Below are 18,968 nucleotides of genomic sequence, written 5' to 3'. Positions count from 1 at the left end.
GTGGGACTGACCCAAGCAAAGCTTCGACCTTTTTATTCCCCCCTCTCTCCTCGCTTCGTTTGGAAATGGATGGAGAGCGATGCATCCGACACCAACCAACAGTGCCCGGAGACGACCCACAAAGGAACACGACGACGATAATAAGCATGAATTTACACACAGAAATAATGGCGGCACGCAGGGGCGATTCTACACGGCAGGTTTCCTCGGCGCTATTTTTTTTTAAAAAAAATACATTTTTTACCAATTTCTGAAATGATATGTAATTTTGAGAATATATGAAAATAATATGCCCTCAGATTCGGGCCACACCGAAACCGAGGAACACTACAATGAAACAGATAAGGCCCTTTCCCTGGCCCATCAGTTCATTGACAACCCTATTGGCCACGCCGAAGTCGAATGTACCTCGTTCAGCCACATCGGCAACGATTGCTCATGTCGGATACGGTCACGCTGATAGGACGCTTCGAGGTCTCGCATTTCCACGGCAAGAGCGGTGAGGCGCCGATACATATCTTCAACGGACTCTCCTTCATGCATCACAAACCCATCTGCGATGGTGTTGACCTCGTCGAACTTCAAGTCATGAATGCTTGCATTTTCCGACAAAGAGTGAATCAAGCTCGTACCAACTCCCAAGCATCCTTGGCGCTCTTGCATGTGTGGATGTGTGACCAGTCCTTGGGAGTAACCACCAAGTGTATAATGTGCAGAGCAGTGGCATTGAGTTGGTCGTCCACCAGCTCCCTCCTTGTGAGATTTTCCGGCTTGTATGGCTTGAAATCTTCCTTTATAATGCTCCATGGTTTGGTGGAAGAGCTGCATATATGAGATTGCATCAAAATTTGCTAATTTGCAAAACTTGAGGAATCTTGTGCGCGTGGTGGTCTTTGTGAGACAATGTGGGGCATAGGAATAGGAGGATTTGGTGTATAGCTACTTGGTGGGGGCACCGCATGGCTATCCTCAGAATCCTTCTTCTCCTCTTTAGAACATTCCTCCCCTTTAGTCGAAGTGCCGGAGTCTCCCACTTTTTCCTCCACGTTAGGGTTTCCCTTTTCGGGAATAAACTTAATGAGTGGTATTTCAGCGGAAGCCTTTGAGGGAGAGACCTCATCACTAGGAATATGGTTTTCTTTTGGACCAAGGAACCCCGCCATCAAAGCTTGCATTTGCGACATGATGGATGACCCCAATTTCTTGAGGTCATCCAAAGTAGACGGAATGCTAGCCGTAGGCGGCAGAGCAACTTGCTACACCAGGGAGAACGATCACACCGGTGAAGCCCGATTCAAGAGCCGAGGCTCTAATGCCTATTGAAAGGGCAACGTGAGCGTCTAGAGGGGGTGAATAGGCGCTATAGAAGGTTTTAGGTTTTTCAAATTTTATGCGGAAGCGGTGAAGTAAAGGTGACAACTTTGAAAGGAAAGGTGATCCTATATGATGCGATGAAAACAAGGAAATAGAAAAAAACAAGTAAAAGAGTGAAGAGAAGAGGTAGCGGTACAACCGGGTAGCGAGCGGAGACGAGGCGCTATATGTTTACCATAGTTCTTTCCCAAGGGAAGTACGTCTACGTTGAGGAGGTGTGGCACCACAAATGTGCTAACAGCCACAAAGGCGTAACCTTATTTCTCATGAGCACACCACAAAGGCGTACTCACCTCTTGAAAGGATCGTATGCCGCACCTAGAGGGGGGGTGAATAGGTGCTAACCAATTTTTAGTTCTTTTTCAATTTAGGCTTGACACAAAGGTAAATTCTCTAGATATGCAACTAAGTGAATTTACCTATATGACAAGGTTACCACTAAGCAAGATATAGCTACGCAATATATATAGGAGATAGAATAGGATAGAGGTAACCGAGAGTGGAGCACGCGATGACACGGAGATGATTCCCGTAGTTCCCTTCCTTTGCAAGAAGGTACGTCTACGTTTTGAGGAGTGTGGTTGCTACGAAAGCTAAACCAACAGCCACGAAGGCTTCACTCAGATCTCCTGTGAGCAACGCCACGAAGGCCTAGCCCACTTCCACTAAGGGATTTCCTCGAGACGGAAACCGGGCCTTTACAAAGTTCTTGGGGCACACATCCACAACCGAATTAGAGGCTCCCAAATCTGTAACAACACAACAATCAACAACAATACATCAATACAAATCAACTAGGGATCCAAAGAGGAACACTAGCAAGGGGGACCCTCAAACAAATGAGGGGGAAATGTAAATCGCTTCGGTGAGGATGTAGATCGGTGTCTTCTCCTTCGAATCTCCAAAGATCAAGAGCTTTGGTTGGGGGAGGAAGGAGATCTTGCAAATCTTGTGTTCTTGAGGTGGCTCTAATGGAGGTGAAGCTTGGCAGATTTTTGGTGCAATGATTGAGCAACTTGTCCCTTTGGAGAATAGAGCTATTTATATGATTGGAGCTCTCAGATCTGACCGTTTGGACGAATTTTAGTAACACCGGAAGTTCCGGCCAGGAGGGCCGGAAGTTCCGGCTGGCACCGGAAGTACCGGCCATGTTGGTCGGAACTTCCGCCAGGAAGATTCCGCGCAGACAACCTGGTCAGAAAGAGATTGGGGCGGAACTAGGGTGGAACTTCCGGCCAAGTTCCGGAGTTTCGAGAAAACCATACTGGACATACTGAGCCACAAATTTCCGATTTCCGGAACTTGGGCGGAAGTTCCGCTGGCCGGAACTTCCGGCCAACTGCACCGGAACTTCCGGCCAGCAAAACAAAAGCTTCAACTGAGAGGTGCTCTGAGGGGGGAATCTGGGCGGAAGTTCCGCTGGCGATGGCCGGACCTTCCGGCCCTGGGCGGAAGTTCCGCCGGCAGTGGCCGGAACTTCCGCCGGAAGAGAAAAACCAGCATAGCATCCTTTTTGTCAGTCCAATTCATCAGCCAAGTATATATCTTGAAATCTTGTACCTGTCTACATCAACACACATAAAAATATAACTAGTGTTGACGTCAAACACACAAAACCCAAAAGGGCGGGAAATGTTCTTTCAATCTCCCCCTTTTTGGTGTTTGATGACAACACAAGTATTTGCAAGGAATGAATAATGTAAACAACAAGAATGTGAGAGATATATAGGAGCTCCCCCTATTTATGAGCATTAATACATAAGAAGCTCCCCCTATATCTTGCATCCGTCTTCCATGGGTTAGCAATATAATCATAGTGATAAGCATATATATAAATAGATCATGCACACATAGATAACCATAGAAGACTCACATCGGAAGTTTACCATACACAACGATAAGGTTCCATACACATAGATAAGGTTCACAAACCACATAAAAGCTAAGAACATAGTTCGACACCACAAAGATACATGAAGTCACAAGCGATAAAAATCAAAGCCAACACGAGCTTGTGACTCCCCCATGCAAATACCCAACGGAGAGCAACCTAATAAGGTCTCACTCTCCCCCTTTGGCACCAAGGCACCAAAAAGGGATGGGAGAAACTACGCGTCCCAAGGGTCGGCGTTAGCCCAGCCGGGAGGAAGATCCGATGGAGCGCCGGGGAAGGGTGGAGTGTGCGGAGGAGACTCGATCTCGAGGCCATCTGGAGGGAGAGGAACGCCATGCTGAGCGACCCACTCAGCCTCCGGAGTGATACTCTCCTCGGATCCGGGAGGAGACACGTCCACACTGAGAGCCCGCATAATGCTCTTCTGACGAAGCCGAGACTTCTTGGCCTCAACATGCTGCTGATACTAACGTTGATTGACCGCTGAGGTAAGACAAAAAATCTATCGCATGCGGCGGGCAAGCTTAGAAGCCCAACTAGGTGGCTTCTCATCCATGGGGGGAACATCTTCAATGGGCGCGTTGTGGCGCTTGACCCTAAGAACCTTCACTTCATGAGATGTGATGTTGAGAGGAATAGAGTGAAGAAGAGTAGTCTGACGAGTAGCAACCCATGTGTCTTCAATGAGCTTCATAATGTAAGGAGCAAATGAGGGAAGCTTTTTCTCCATCACACATGACCACATCTCATTGTAGATTTAGTCCATCACATCAAGCCTCTCACCGGTGCCCTTCTTAGCAAAAGAGTTTGCCATGAGATCCACTTCATATAAATGCAACTCATCAAGGTTGCCACCTTTGGGTCCAACTCTTGCCCGGAATATCCGCACTCTTGCCCGGAATACCCCAACCTTTGATATAGAGGTGTTCCAAGACTTCCTTGGTTTGAGCAAAAGAACTATCATGACACCTCCAACCATTTGCATCCACTCCCGGAGAGCGAGGGTATCCAAGAGCATCTCCAAAGCTTGCCAAGTTAGCCTCAAGGAGGGTGTCATTAGTCATCCACCGGAAAGTTCTAGCTTCATCTTGATCAAAGTGAACGGTGGCATAGAATTGATGAATCAAACCGATGTCAAAGTCCTTGTTGAGCTCCATAATGGGATAGAGCCCAAACTCACCACACATAGCATAAGCTTCTTCAAAGTATCTTGTGGCGGCCATCTTGGCGGTGTCAATGGCGTGTTGAGGGGCTACCCCCTTCTTGAACAACACATAGACCTCATAAAAGATCTCCTCCTGAGTCTTGTTGTGGAAGCGCTTATATGTAACCCTATTGTTCCGAGGGGTGAGGTAAGGGTTCATATCCCGGAGCTCCTTGTACTCAAGATACTGCATGCCCTTCACCGACACATGAACTTGCTTGCCACGAACTGCGGATGACTTTTGCCTTTGAGCAGATTGTTGACGAGACGTGAGCTTGGAAGGACGAGTACGCTCAACTTCTTCTTCTATCTCATCCACATGACCTTTGCCTCTCTTCTTGGAGCCACCTGGGATACAATCATGAGGATAGGAGAGATAAATGAGTGTATACAAGCAAGGAGGTCAAAACCAGAGCCTGCACAGGATATTGAGTAAACAGCAGAAAACTGGCCAGGCTCTGATACCAGTTCCGGTGAGAACCGGCGGAAGTTCCGCCCCGGGGCGGAAGTTCCGGTGCACAGGGCCGGAACATCCGGCTGTTCGAAGACAGCAATATTTTCTCACCAGATCAGCGGGAATGGCATTGTGAACTGCATTACCACAACATCCTATGCAAGATCTAGTAGGGAAAAGGCATCTAGAGATGTTCTACCATAGCTTAACCTAGAGTATGCCCTATAGTTCATCTAGTGAGGTCTACCCACACATAGAGAGGGAGAGGGCACAAACCGGGAGGAGCCATGATGGAGGAGGGGGAGGGGATGCCAATCCACGGAGCCGATCCGGCGAAGGTCGCCGGAGGAAGGAGATCCGGCCGGAGAGGTTGCAGCCGCCACAGGGAGAGAGAGAGCACGAACAGATCTTGGATGGGGGAAAAGAGGGGGGCAGGAACTGCCTCCCCGTTCCCGACCGGTTAAGTGGAGGAATCGTAAGGCCGGAAGTTCCGCTCATTGGAGCCGGAACTTCCGGTCCCACAGAAACCCCACCAACAGATCAGGAACAGCGGGCAGAAACTGGCAGACAGGATCCAGCCGGAATTACCGGCCGAAACGACCGGAACTTCCGGTGAAGCAGAAAAACATGCCAGAAACAGGAATTTGACAGGGAATAGGTGCAATCGGAGAGATAGAGGATATGGCTTAGATGTGATAGGCTTAGGACAGATGAACCAAACTGTAAGATGGTACATGATCACTCATTTTTGCAAAAATGCAAATGAAGGCCAAAAATGAGCGATTTCCCATAAAAACGAGGAGATGTCAATAAAATCCAATGAAGATCCAAATTACTCCAACTCTTCACAAAGAAGAGTGTGGTGGCCTAGGCCACCATATATGAGTGTTATGGCATGGCACCGCGAAGATATATCTTGGGCCCAAACCACTACTCATCATTGAAGCTCACATATCAACATATGATATAAAGAGAATGATATCTTAATGTTGGCATTATGGGGGGAGGGATAGCTCAATAATTTAAACCGCACTCCCCCTATTTCCATGCCCACATCTAAACCAAGTAAAGTTTTGAGACAAAGGTGTGTTTGCAAGATGGTCAAGCTATACTCCTTGAATCAATGATATTTAGCTCATTCCTCAAATAGCAAAACCTTGCTTCATCAAGAGGCTTCGTGAATATATCGGCAAGTTGATCTTTGGTAGGAACATAGATAAGCTCAATATCACCACGGGCAACATGATCCCTAATGAAATGATTCCGGATCTTAATATGCTTCGTTCTTGAATGTTCACCGGATTATAGGCAATCTTGATGGCACTTTCATTGTCACATAATAGAGGCACTTTGTCACAAATGACACCGTATTCGTTTAAAGTTTGCCTCATCCATAACAATTGAGTGCATCCACTTGCGGCGGCAACATATTCGGCTTCGGCGGTGGAGAGAGATATACAATTTTGCTTCTTAGAAGACCAACACACCAAGGACCTACCAAGTAATTGGCAAGCCCCGGAAGTTGATTTCCTATCATCCTTGTCTCCCGCCCAATCCGCATCGGTGTATCCATTGAGAATAAAACTTGAGCGTTTGGGGTACCAAATACCATATCTTGGGGTATCAACCAAATATTGAAAGATTCTTTTGAGAGCCATCATGTGGCTCTCCTTAGGAGAAGCTTGATACCTTGCACACACACCAACACTCAACACTATGTCCGGTCTAGATGCACAAAGGTAAAGCAAGGATCCAATCATGGAGCGATATACCTTTTGATCCACCTCTTTACCATTGGGATCTAGTGCAAGATGACATTTGGTAACCATAGGAGTGGCCACACCCTTCATCTCGGTCATCTTGAACCTCTTGAGCATGTCTTGGAGATATTTTGCTTGATTGATGAAGGTTCCTTCTCTCAATTGCTTGATCTCAAAACCAAGGAAGAACTTCATCTCTCCCATCATAGACATCTCAAACCTATCGGTCATAAGCTTTGAAAATTCATCATTGAAAGCTTTGTTAGTAGAGCCAAAGATAATATCATCAACATATAATTGGCAAACGAAAAGCTCCCCATTGACCCTCTTAGTAAAAAGAGTGGGATCAATTAGCCCAACATCAAACCCACGGTCTACCAACAATTCTTTAAGGTGCTCGTACCAAGCTCTAGGAGCTTGTTTGAGACCATAAAGTGCTTTATCAAGCTTGTAGACATGGTTAGGAAAGTTGAGATCCTCGAACCCCGGGGGTTGCTTAACATAAACCTCTTCATGCAAAGGACCATTAAGAAATGCACTTTTCACATCCATTTGTTGTAACTTAAAGTTATGATGCGATGCATAAGAAAGAAGGATACGGATGGACTCAAGGAGAGCCACAGGAGCATAAGTTTCTCCAAAGTCAATTCCTTCAACTTGAGAGAAACCTTGAGCCACCAATCTTGCCTTGTTCCTCACCACATTTCCAAACTCATCTTGCTTGTTCTTGAAAATCCATTTAGTGCCTATAACATTGCGGCACCCCTTTGGCTTCTCTACTAAGGTCCATACTTTATTGCGCTTGAAGTTGTTGAGTTCATCGTGCATAGCTTCCAACCAATCCGAATCTTCAAAGGCTTCAAATACTTTCTTGGGTTCCACTAAGGAGATATAAGCATGATGATTGCTAAAATTAGCCAATTGCCTTCTTGTGGTAACACTTGCCCTTAAATCACCAAGGACCTTGTCATGAGTGTGTTCGCGAATTTCAAGGTTCCTTTCTCTTCTTGCTAGACGACGGGCCTCGATCTCCTCCTTGGTTCTTCTTGGCCTTGGAGGTTTCACTTGATCAACTTGATCATTTGGGTCCCCGTCTTGACCTTCAACTTGAGCTTCCTCAATTTCTTGAGATTGCTCATCCTCATGTGCTTGATCTTGGACATTATCCGGTGAGAGGAGAATATTGAATGGATATTCATCGGATCCATCATGAATCCGTGATTGATCTTGTCCTTGATCTTGCACACAAGAGGGAGGGTTTTGTTCTTGTTCTTGGGTTGGTGCATTATTTGCTTCAAGAGATGGGGTTTGTTGATGTTGAGAGGATGAGGGCTCCACCGTGGTAGAGCATAGTCCTTCCCGAGACGCCACACCGTGTCCCTCAATGGGGCGGAAAAATCCCACACCCATTCTTACTATGGCATCTTGATGTAGTTCATCACCTGCACATACATCAACTTGCCCCACTTGGGAGCCATCATTTTCTTCGAACCTCACACTACAAGATTCGATGATAATCCCGGAGGATACATCAAAGACTCTATAAGTGTGAGATTCGGCACCGTAACCAACAAATATACCCTTCAAAGCTTTAGGAGCAAATTTAGATAAACGAACTCCTTTGATTTTGTAGAAACACTTACACCCGAACACCTTGAAGTATGAGATATTAGGCTTGTTCCCGGTGAGTATTTCATATGGAGTCTTGTTCAATCCCTTGCGGAGATAGAGCCGGTTAGAAGAGTGGCAAGCGGTGGAGATGGCTTCAGCCCAAAAATTATAGCGGGACTTATACTCCGCCATCATAGATCTTTCCATATCCATAAGAGTCCGGTTCTTCCTCTCCGCAACACCATTTTGTTGAGGGGTGTAAGCAGCGGAATATTGATGACGAATCCCCTCATCACTAATAAAATCATTGAGTGTATAGTTCTTGAACTCGGAGCCGTTGTCACTTCTTATTGCCATAATGAGGAGGTTGTGTTGGCGTTGCACCTCGGTAGCAAAGTCAATGAATATTTGTTGAGTCTCATCTTTCGTCTTGAGAAAGTAGACCCAAGTGTATCTAGAGTAGTCATCAACAATCACCAAGCAATGTTTCTTCGCACCAAGACTTGCATGAGTAACGGGACCAAAGAGATCCACATGGAGGAGCTCCAAGATCCTCTTGGAAGAGATGATAGTCTTGCTTGGATGCGGAGAGTCATGCATTTTGCCTTCAACACAAGCCCTACAAACACGATCTTTGGCAAAAGACACATTTTCCATTAGTCCCACAATATGGTTCCCCTTGTGAAGACTTTGCAAAGTTCTCATGTTGACATGGGCCAAGCGGCGATGCCACAACCAACCCACAGCCGCCTTTCCGAATAGGCACATCGCACTTGAAGTGGTGGTCCCCGAAAAGTCCACCACATACAAGTTATGTTCGCGATACCCAACGAAAGCGACTTTTAGAGTCTTGCTCCACAAGAGGACCACAATATCATATCAATAAAGACGGCGAAACCCATCTTGCCAAGGGCGGAAACGGAAAGTAAATTGTAACCAAGGGTTTTGACAAGCATGACATCCACAAGAGTAATGTTGTGTGCAACCACAACCTTGCCAAAACCCAATACCTCGGATGTAGAATTATCGCCAAAGGAGACGGTGATATTATTTATATTGGGCCTCAACTCCTTGACGAGGTTCTTGCCGCCGGTCATATGACTTGTACATCCACTATCAAGTACCCATTTTGAACCTCCGGCAGCATAGTCCTACATGAGATCAATTCTTGGATTTAGGTACCCATTTCTCAATGGGTCCTCTTTTGCTAGCAACAAGGGTCTTTGGGACCCAAATAGACCAAGCAACATAACCATCATATGGGCCAACATATTTAGCATAAACATCACCATAATAATCTTTAAATAGAACATAGTGAGGGTTAGCATTTCCCGCATCATCATCATTAATGGTTTTGCCCTTAGGGGCTTCACCATTAGTGATATCTTTCTTCTTCTCTTGTGCGGGCTTGGCCTTTTGCTTGTTTGCCTTCTTTGCCTTGGCCTTATAACCAAGGCCCTCCTTTCCATTGTTTGATCTTTGCTTACTCAAAAGATCATCCAAAGAAAGTTTACTTTGGGGAGGGGAGGCCTTAGCAAGTTCATCCTTCAACCTAGCATTTTCCTCAACAATATTTGCATGATCACATGAAGGAGTAGAGGAACTAGGCACATCATATGAAGCAAGCCTAATTTGAAGTTGCTCATTTGACTTGGATAGGAGAGTGTATTCACTCTTCAAAGCTTTGTGAGCTTTGTCTAGTTCATCTAGATCCTTCACAAGTTTCTCATGATCAACACCAAATTGGGCCTTTTCCTTTTTAAGCACTTTAGTCTTAGCCCTAGCAAGATCTCTAGCTTTAGTGAGCTTGTTAGTTTTATCTTGAGGCTCTTCAATAGTTTCTAGCCTCTCTTCAAGAGAAGCTATGGTTTCTTGACTTTCCTCAAGAGCATTTTTAAGAGCATGTATTTCAAGAGAGTCTTCTCTCTCTACTTGACATTTTTTCTCAAGAGTATCACTTAGTTGAGCTATACGAACCATGAGATTTGAAACATGCTTTTTAGTGTTACCTTGTAAGTTAAGAATGAATTCATCAAACTCTAGCATTTCTTGTTTCACCTTTAGACTAGCATGATCACCTCCTAGATCACTTGATATGTTAGGCATAGAGGGGCTAGGAGATGATACCTCGGAGGATTTAGCCATGAGGCAACTTTCTTCCTCCACATGAATGACCTCATTGGGGAATTCACTTGGTGATGAATATTTAGTGGAGAGGGAGGCAAGAGTGACCAATCCATTAGAGGTTGCATCTTCTTCATCATCAACTTCATCATCTCCGGAGGTATATTCTTCTTGAGTTGATAGCACAATAGAGGTGTCCAAGGTGGACCTTGCCATGAAGCAATGTGCATTCTTGATATGAGGATTCTCATTGGGGGATTCAAAGAGAGATGAAGAGGGAATGTTGGTAGTGACAATGGCGGCCACTTCCTTTGAGCTTTCTTCTTCTTCATCATCACTAGAACTTTCAACTTCATCGGAAGAATATTCTTCTCTAGTCACTAGCACAACTCTTGAGGGCCTCTTGCCCTTCTTGGTCTTGTTGTTGTAGAATTTCTTGTTGGGGGATTTTGAATATTTGCCCTTTGAGTCTTTGCTCTTGTCCTTGGGAATGAGCCTTCCATTATGAATCTCCCTATTCTCATAGGGGCATTCGGCGATGAAATGGCGCTTGTCATCACAGTTGTAGCACGATCTTGTTCTTGGACCAAAGCTAGTGAACCCACTTTTGTGGTTTCTCTTGATATTGTCTTCCTTGGCCTTGGAAGGATCAACCCAAAAGGACTTTGCATGGAAGGCCATGTGATCATGGTAGTGGCATTCCAAATCTTCCGGATAGGACATACTCCAAGATGCCCTATATTGTTCTTGAGGGTGCACTTCTTCTACGGAGTTGACCGTCAAGGCAAGATTGTTCCCTTTTGACATTCCAATGGCACGATTGCGAGAATCACGGGAGTTTTGCTCGAGCACCTTGAGGGCTTGCATCTCATGCACGGCTTGTTGAGAAGTGAGAGAGGAATAGCATTCTCTCCCAACAAGAGTCTTGACATCAATGGGTTCAAACGGCATCATGCACTCGATGTACTTCTCCTTGGTCCAAGAGTCATTGATGTGGGTGGCACCCACATTCCGGAATGCATCGGCAACGGTGAGAAGCCTTCCATACATGGCTTCATGATATTCATCCGGTAGCCTCATGAATCCTTCGGCTTGATTCCGAAGATACTGGTACTTGTTCCTTCTCATGCTATCACTTCCAATGCAACTAGCGGCCAACCCATCCCAAGCTTTCTTGGCGGTGGTGAAATTCCAAACACGAGACAATTCTTGTGTCCCACACTAGTTTGGATCATGTGCAAGGCGGTGTTATTGAGTTGACTATCAACCGCTTCTCTTCTAGTCAACTTGTCGGGGTTGTATGGCTTGAAGCCTTCCACGATGATTCTCCAAAGTTCATTGGAGGCACTGCAAACATGAGAGCGAAACTCAAATTGCCATGTATCGTAATCTTTAACATTAAACTTAGGTGGGTCGCCCCGAATGTTTACATGAGGATGGGGAACCGGGATATCGGGAGATAGGAAAGGCGGAGCCACTCGATTGTAGCTCACACCTCCACTAGTTCCCCAAGGAGATGCAATGGGAGATTTGATAGTAGTTGAGTTATCACCATCCACGGGTTTGGTAGAGGAGGGTAATGCCGAAGCACCTCCCTCTTCTAACACACCCGTGTCCTTTACCTCTACGACGGGAGCCATGGGAGGGACCGGAGTCGAAAGCTCGAAAATCATTTTTCTCATGCTTTCCATTTGAGCTTCCATGGAGGACCTCAACGAATTGATGTCATCCATGGAGACCATCTTAGCGGCCTCTTCCGCAGGCCCATCGTCCGGCATACTCTTAGGCGGTTAAGCCCGAAATAAGAGCCGAGGCTCTGATACCAATTTAAAGGATCGTATGCCGCACCTAGAGGGGGGGGGGGGGTGAATAGGTGCTAACCAATTTTTAGTTCTTTTTCAATTTAGGCTTGACACAAAGGTAAATTCTCTAGATATGCAACTAAGTGAATTTACCTGTATGGCAAGGTTACCACTAAGCAAGATATAGCTACGCAATATATATAGGAGATAGAATAGGATAGAGGTAACCGAGAGTGGAGCACGCGATGACACGGAGATGATTCCCGTAGTTCCCTTCCTTTGCAAGAAGGTACGTCTACGTTTGGAGGAGTGTGGTTGCTACGAAAGCCAAACCAACAGCCACGAAGGCTTCACTCAGATCTCCTGTGAGCAACGCCACGAAGGCCTAGCCCACTTCCACTAAGGGATTTCCTCGAGGCGGAAACCGGGCCTTTACAAAGTTCTTGGGGCACACATCCACAACCGAATTGGAGGCTCCCAAATCTGTAACAACACAACAATCAACAACAATACATCAACACAAATCAACTAGGGATCCAAAGAGGAACACTAGTAAGGGGGACCCTCAAACAAATGAGGGGGAAATGTAAATCGCTTCGGTGAGGATGTAGATCGGTGTCTTCTCCTTCGAATCTCCAAAGATCAAGAGCTTTGGTTGGGGGAGGAAGGAGATCTTGCAAATCTTGTGTTCTTGAGGTGGCTCTAATGGAGGTGAAGCTTGGCAGACTTTTGGTGCAATGATTGAGCAACTTGTCCCTTTGGAGAAGAGAGCTATTTATATGATTGGAGCTCTCAGATCTGACCGTTTGGACGAATTTTAGTAACACCGGAAGTTCCGGCCAGGAGGGCCGGAAGTTCCGGCTGGCACCGGAAGTACCGGCCATGTTGGCCGGAACTTCCGCCAGGAAGATTCCGCGCAGACGACCTGGTCAGAAAGAGATTGGGGCGGAACTTCCGGCGACCGGAAGTTCCGGCCAAGTTCCGGAGTTTCGAGAAAACCATACTGGACATACTGAGCCACAAATTTCCGATTTCCGGAACTAGCCCGAAACTTGGGCAGAAGTTCCGCTGGCCGGAACTTCCGGCCAACTGCACCGGAACTTCCGGCCAGCAAAACAAAAGCTTCAACTGAGAGGTGCTCTGAGGGGGGAATCTGGGCGGAAGTTCCGTTGGCGATGGCCGGACCTTCCGGCCCTGGGCGGAAGTTCCGCCGGCAGTGGCCAGAACTTCCGCCGGAAGAGAAAAACCAGCATAGCATCCTTTTTGTCAGTCCAATTCATCAGCCAAGTATATATCTTGAAATCTTGTACCTGTCTACATCAACACACATAAAAATATAACTAGTGTTGACGTCAAACACACAAAACCCAAAAGGGCGGGAAATGTTCTTTCACCTCTCCACTAAGCAAGGCCAGTCGAGGCGGCTAACGTTCACACAAGGTTGGGTCACAACTCTATATAGGACACGGAGGCTCCCAACGACGTCAAAGTTTGGGGGTGTTTGATTGGCTAGGGAGGGAGATCCACTCGATTGAAGCTCAAGAACTATGAATGAGAGAGAGTGTTCTTCGTGCTGGTCAGATCTGATTTGAGGAGGAAGAAGGCCCCCCTTTCATAGGTCATACGTGCAAAGTGTCCATTGCAGCTCCCTCCCCCCCCCCCCTCCGATGATTCGTTCTTAGTGATGAAGGCGGAGGGGCGGATGATCCGGCCGCCCCCGAATATTGGGAACATCCGGGGGCAGATGAAGAAACCGTCTGCCCCCTTACTGGGAGGTTTGCCACCAAAAACTGGGGGTGGGGGCGCCTTACTGGGAGGTTGCCATCCTTCTAATAGGGCTGAACATTTGGGGGCCAAAATATGGTTTCCTGGCACCCCGGATGGTCCGGCCCCATTTCTCCATGGAATCTTCTGCGAATCTCGTCCTGGCCACCTGGGGGTGGGGGGGGGGGGGTGATCCAAGCACTGGAGGGTCGGATTATCCGCTCTGCAGAAACTGCAGTCATTCTTCTTTTCTTCTCCTATATCTGCACTTCTCCTCAACATTTTCTCATCCATCATTACCACAGATCAAACATCCAATAAATAAACCAGATGGTGGATCTTTGGAAAAAACTGGGTCATCATCCATAGTGCTAAAACTGAATCCTACACACTTGGGCACACATGATAAAATTCATTCATGTGTTGTTACCAAACACACAAAACATAGAGATAGAGCTTGCTCTTTCACCAATAAAATCTTCAAAACTTTGGAATCGACAGAGGAGGGCCCGATCTACCTATCTACCCAAGAAAAATAGAAAATCCCCAACCTTTCCTTTGTGGATTTGGAAATCCTAGATCTCCTTTTGTGGGTATCCTTGTTTAAAGTTCATCCAGAGCCTAGCTCCTGATGTTGTTGGGAGCCTCCAAGTTGTTTGTGGAGTGTTGCCCCAACTTTGTGTGAAGGTTAGCCGCCTCGATCGGCCTTGCTTAGTGGAGAAGTGGGTACGCCTTCATGGTGTGCTCACTGAGGAATAAGATAACGCCTTTGTGGCGGTTGACAACCTTCGTGCTGCCACACCTTCTCAACATAGACGTACTTCCTTTCGGAAGGAACTACAAGAAATATCTCGCGCATCTCGTCTCCACCACCCCCCCCCCCCCCCCCCCCCCCCCCCGTTGTCTCGCTACCTTTATCCCGCTCTCTTTACCTGTTGTTTCCTTATACATGCTTGCATTGCATCACATAGGTTCAACTCTACATTCAAGTTCCCCACTTTACTTTCTCGTACCGCCATAACAATTGTGCACCGCTTATTCACCACCCCCCCCCCCCCCCCCACACACACCTCTAGTCGCTCACCCAACCCATTCATCACTTATTCACACGAACTTTGGCGATCTATTCAAAAATTAAGTGGAGATTTTGGCTCCCGTGCTCCTATGATCCCATTGTTTAAAAAAATTCAAATTCACATTTACGAGTTTCATTTTTTTGAAAATAAATCTAGATGTAGATTATGATATATCACAAACTTGCAAAATATCAAGTTTAAGAACTCCGTTACTCCGGTACTTTGTGCTATCAGCTACACGGAAATGACAACCACAAACAATTTCACATTTGGATTTTGCATATTTGTAGGTTGCATCATTTACTATGTCCAGACTTGTTTTCAGAATTTTATAAAACTTATAGTTAGGATTTCTTAAATGAAGGGATCACGGTGATCGAGAGCCAAAGACACTTTTCATCAGAATTCTTCGTTTCCTTTTTCCTTTTTCCCAATCCACTGCTCGTGCTGCTAGGGCTAACACGTACTACAAACCGATGTATATTCTCAATCTGGTGCCGGAAACAAACAAATTGGCTTGAACTGGCAAAGTTACAGTAGTCTAAACTTAACGGCAACCCAAGATGGACAATGACAACTGGAATCAAAGACTCTCATTTCCCCCTTTCCCTCTCTTTCTTCTCCCGTCCCCTTGAGAGGCTCTCTTCAGCCCCCGGCTCCTCCCTCCCTCCTCTCCGGCGGCTTCGCCGGCTGGAGGTGGCGTGAGGGAGGAGGCCAGTCTGTATATAGTAGATCTAGGTTATGTACTAGTTGTGTATGGGGCTCTGTCCCGGTTTGGCTTAGTGCCGGTGGAGATTTGGTGGCCGAGGTATGCGGGCGGCGCTCGGCGACTGGGGGTGATGTTTCTGCTGCTCACGGTGCTCCGATGGACGGAGCTGAAGGTGACAGCAAGCAGCGCTTCCCCCTCCACGAAGAATAAGCCCGGTAAGGCTCCAGAACTTCAAGATCTGGAGATCCCAAGCCCTGTTCTTACCGTCATGGTGAGACGGGAAGAGCTGCTGGCGATGGGATCTGGCTGGATCTGCTTGGTTCTGGAGGAGGCGGGAGAGATCTTCTTCCAGCATCAACAAGGCCAAGACGAAGACCTGCAGCAACATATGCTTGTTGCTGCTATTATGGCGTCGCATCTGCGGGGAGTTTTCATCCTCGTCGGCAACCTTGCCGTCGACTCTGCAGGCTGAAGGGCAGCCACTCCCCCCTGATCTGCTGCTTCCTCAGAGGCAGCATAAGGAATACATCAACCTCCAGTTTCGGAGGTTTGCTTGCTCCACCATGCTTGGCTCCCGCTGCGGTGACCCAAGTGGTCACGTCCCCAGCGTCGCCGCAGTTGAGCATGGCTGGATGCTGCTCGAGCTTCGTGGAGATGGAGTTGGACTGGATTGCGTTCTTCATCCTAGATCTAGGGTCCTTTGTGCAAATATTGCGGACTGTTGTATAATTTTCCAACTTGTCAGGGTCCTTGCTGTAATTTGTACCTCCACCGCTCTGAATTAATTAAGTATCTCGGTCCTTCGGGACCTTACCCGTTCAAAAAAAAAAGATGGACAATGACACCATGTGCCAACTGTTGAATGATGTATGTGCTTCGAGTTAAGGGTTGCCAAAAAGATTGATGCAGGTTCCATCAGTTCAAAGGAGGAGTTAAAAGCAACAGTGTTAGAAAGAAGGGCAGGTAAAAGGATGAAAATAACAGAGCTGGGGAGCTGTGAATGAGAAGCTAACTGCAAGAAGGGCCAGGCAATGTGCAGACATATATCTGCCATGTAACTTTTGCAAATCGACTTGATACATATTAGATTAGCATGCAGTGGCTATCCCAAAAGATATGCAAGAATTACAGTATATGCAACCCTTTGTTCAAAAGGCTACCAAACATAATAACATAAATAAAATGTGATCCCGCCGTGCCCACCCACCACATGAGTACATTGCAAGGTTACAAGCTGAGCGGCAACATTATCAGTTTACTTTGGATGCAACAATAACTAGTAGATTGAATTGTTGATGATGGACTTTTTTTTATAGAATACTTGCTAGTCCTTCCTTCTTGACAGGCGGCCTATTCCCAGGGAATGCAGTGCGGGATACATCAACAAGAGCCTTGAAGCTGTATGGCTCATGCATCGACAGCTCCGAAAGTACCTTCCTGTTGAGTTGAACATTCTCCTTCACCAATCCATGCATGAAGTTTCCATAGTTCACCTAAATGGTCAGTAAAAGACAGCATATTAAAAACAGGTGCCTAAAGTAGTAATATTATAAAACCAAGAAGGCTTGGTATCTTATTCTGGTAGTACATAGGGACACATAGGACATGGCTGATGATTTTTTAAAATTTTCATTTTAACATGAGAATGCCAGAAATTCATTTACTTGTAGAACTTAATATGTAAATGGATACATACCCCATGACTTGGGTATCTTATTCTGCTAGTACATAGGGACACAAGGGACATGGCTGATGATTTCTTTGAAATTTTCACTGTAACATGAGAATGCAAGAAATTCATTTCCTAGTAAAACTTAATATGTCAGTAGATACATACCCCATGGAGCCGTGTGCCAGCATTAATGCGCTCGATCCAGAGAGATCGCATGTCCCTTTTCTTGTTGCGCCGATCCCTGTATGAATATTGCAATGCTTTTTCCACACGCTCCCTGGCTATTCTTATGCAATTTTTAGCCCTTCCTCTGAATCCCTTGGCTAACTTAAAAATCTTCCCCTTGTTCATCTTTGAGTTCTGAACTGACAGACTATGCCCTCCCTATATTCACAACATGAAGCACCACTGGACTAGTTATCAATCATTATAATGAGATAAGAGTTCAGACTGCACATATACTTATGACATTTATTCCCTGGGTACGGGATGCATACAAATGAGACATATCAGGAGATAAATTTCCGTAACTAGCTTCATCGACACTTTAAACAACCAGTGACAGTTATTTAATCTTCTATTCTGTCTGTAGAAATTTTATCCTGCTAAAGGGATGAATAATCTGCGCTGTTGTAAAGGATGAGACGAGCTGTATGATGTTCAGAAATCGATTCCCTTATCTCTGTACAAAAGGGTTAATTGGTTTTGCACATAACCTTGCACTATCATAAAGTTTATCCCACATTCCCACTGACAGCAATTAGTAACCTAACCTATGACACCAATATTATATCTTATCACGAAAAATCTCAGACAATGGGTCACCAACACAAAATCTAAATCCTGTGATTTGTGTGTTTTGATAGCTGTTACATTAACAGCTGCTGCCCCCAAATGCACCTAGCGCAGTTGTCCTCACTCAAATTACAAGGTAAAGCTACTAGACACTGCAAGTCTGCAACGAACGTAATCTCGTCCAAATCAACTATATTAATCCAGTTATACCACTTGCCCTGTGGTTTGCCGGATATAATCTCACCCAAATATATGTAAATTTTCCCAAAACGACAAGCATCTGGGTATCTCCCTTGCGAATTTACAGAAACATCCAGCCTGTATTTGTCCCTACGATCCAAATCCAACCGTACGCTCTGACGAGCTATGAATCCAGTAACATATCGCGCCTAATCAAGATTACTTCGGTTCCTCGCGTTAGGGTTCAGTTCGATCAGAAATCCTGCAGCTACTAACGAATCTTCTACCACCTACGGATCACCCCTGCGTAGAACCCTAGTGCTGAGGTTTGGCAGATGAGAAACAAGCATCACAAACAAAATCAGGTGTCTTATTGGTACTAGTGCAGTGAATACCTTCCTGGACGGCGACACTCCCGGCAGCGAACGATCTCGGCGCCGCGAAATGTTCAGGCCTAGCAAGCAGCGAGCGAGGACGGCGGCGGCGGACGGAGGACGGGAATGTCGTCGGTCTGACCCTGCTGCTCGACAAGCGCCATGGACTTCTTAG

At 46.2% G+C, this 18,968-nt stretch overlaps 1 protein-coding gene across 1 annotated transcript; it reads right to left on the bottom strand.

Moving 5' to 3' along the window:
* Nucleotides 1-16,804: 16,804 nt before the first annotated feature.
* On the bottom strand, nucleotides 16,805-18,968 carry LOC127305868 (uncharacterized). The gene is made up of 3 exons (XM_051336460.2): nucleotides 18,815-18,968; nucleotides 17,610-17,828; nucleotides 16,805-17,265 (listed from the first exon to the last, which is right to left on the bottom strand). Exons 2-3 carry the CDS (start codon nucleotides 17,793-17,795, stop codon nucleotides 17,083-17,085), a joined length of 369 nt encoding a protein of 122 aa, XP_051192420.1. The 5' UTR covers nucleotides 17,796-17,828; nucleotides 18,815-18,968; the 3' UTR covers nucleotides 16,805-17,082.

Source organism: Lolium perenne, chromosome 6 (genome assembly GCF_019359855.2).
Source record: "Lolium perenne isolate Kyuss_39 chromosome 6, Kyuss_2.0, whole genome shotgun sequence".
NCBI classification, from domain to species: Eukaryota; Viridiplantae; Streptophyta; class Magnoliopsida; order Poales; family Poaceae; genus Lolium; species Lolium perenne.
Note: the sequence above shows the minus strand (reverse complement) of the source record. Positions and strands in the feature narration are given on the sequence as shown.

What these genes read in the sequence shown, in the direction of transcription:
- LOC127305868 (XM_051336460.2), bottom strand. Translation starts at nt 17,795, where the DNA reads ATGAACAAGGGGAAGATTTTTAAGTTAGCCAAGGGATTCAGAGGAAGG. An exon ending in CTGGCACACGGCTCCATGGG is followed by an intron (nt 17,266 to 17,609) that starts GTATGTATCTAC and finishes CTGACCATTTAG; the next exon opens with GTGAACTATGGAAACTTCAT.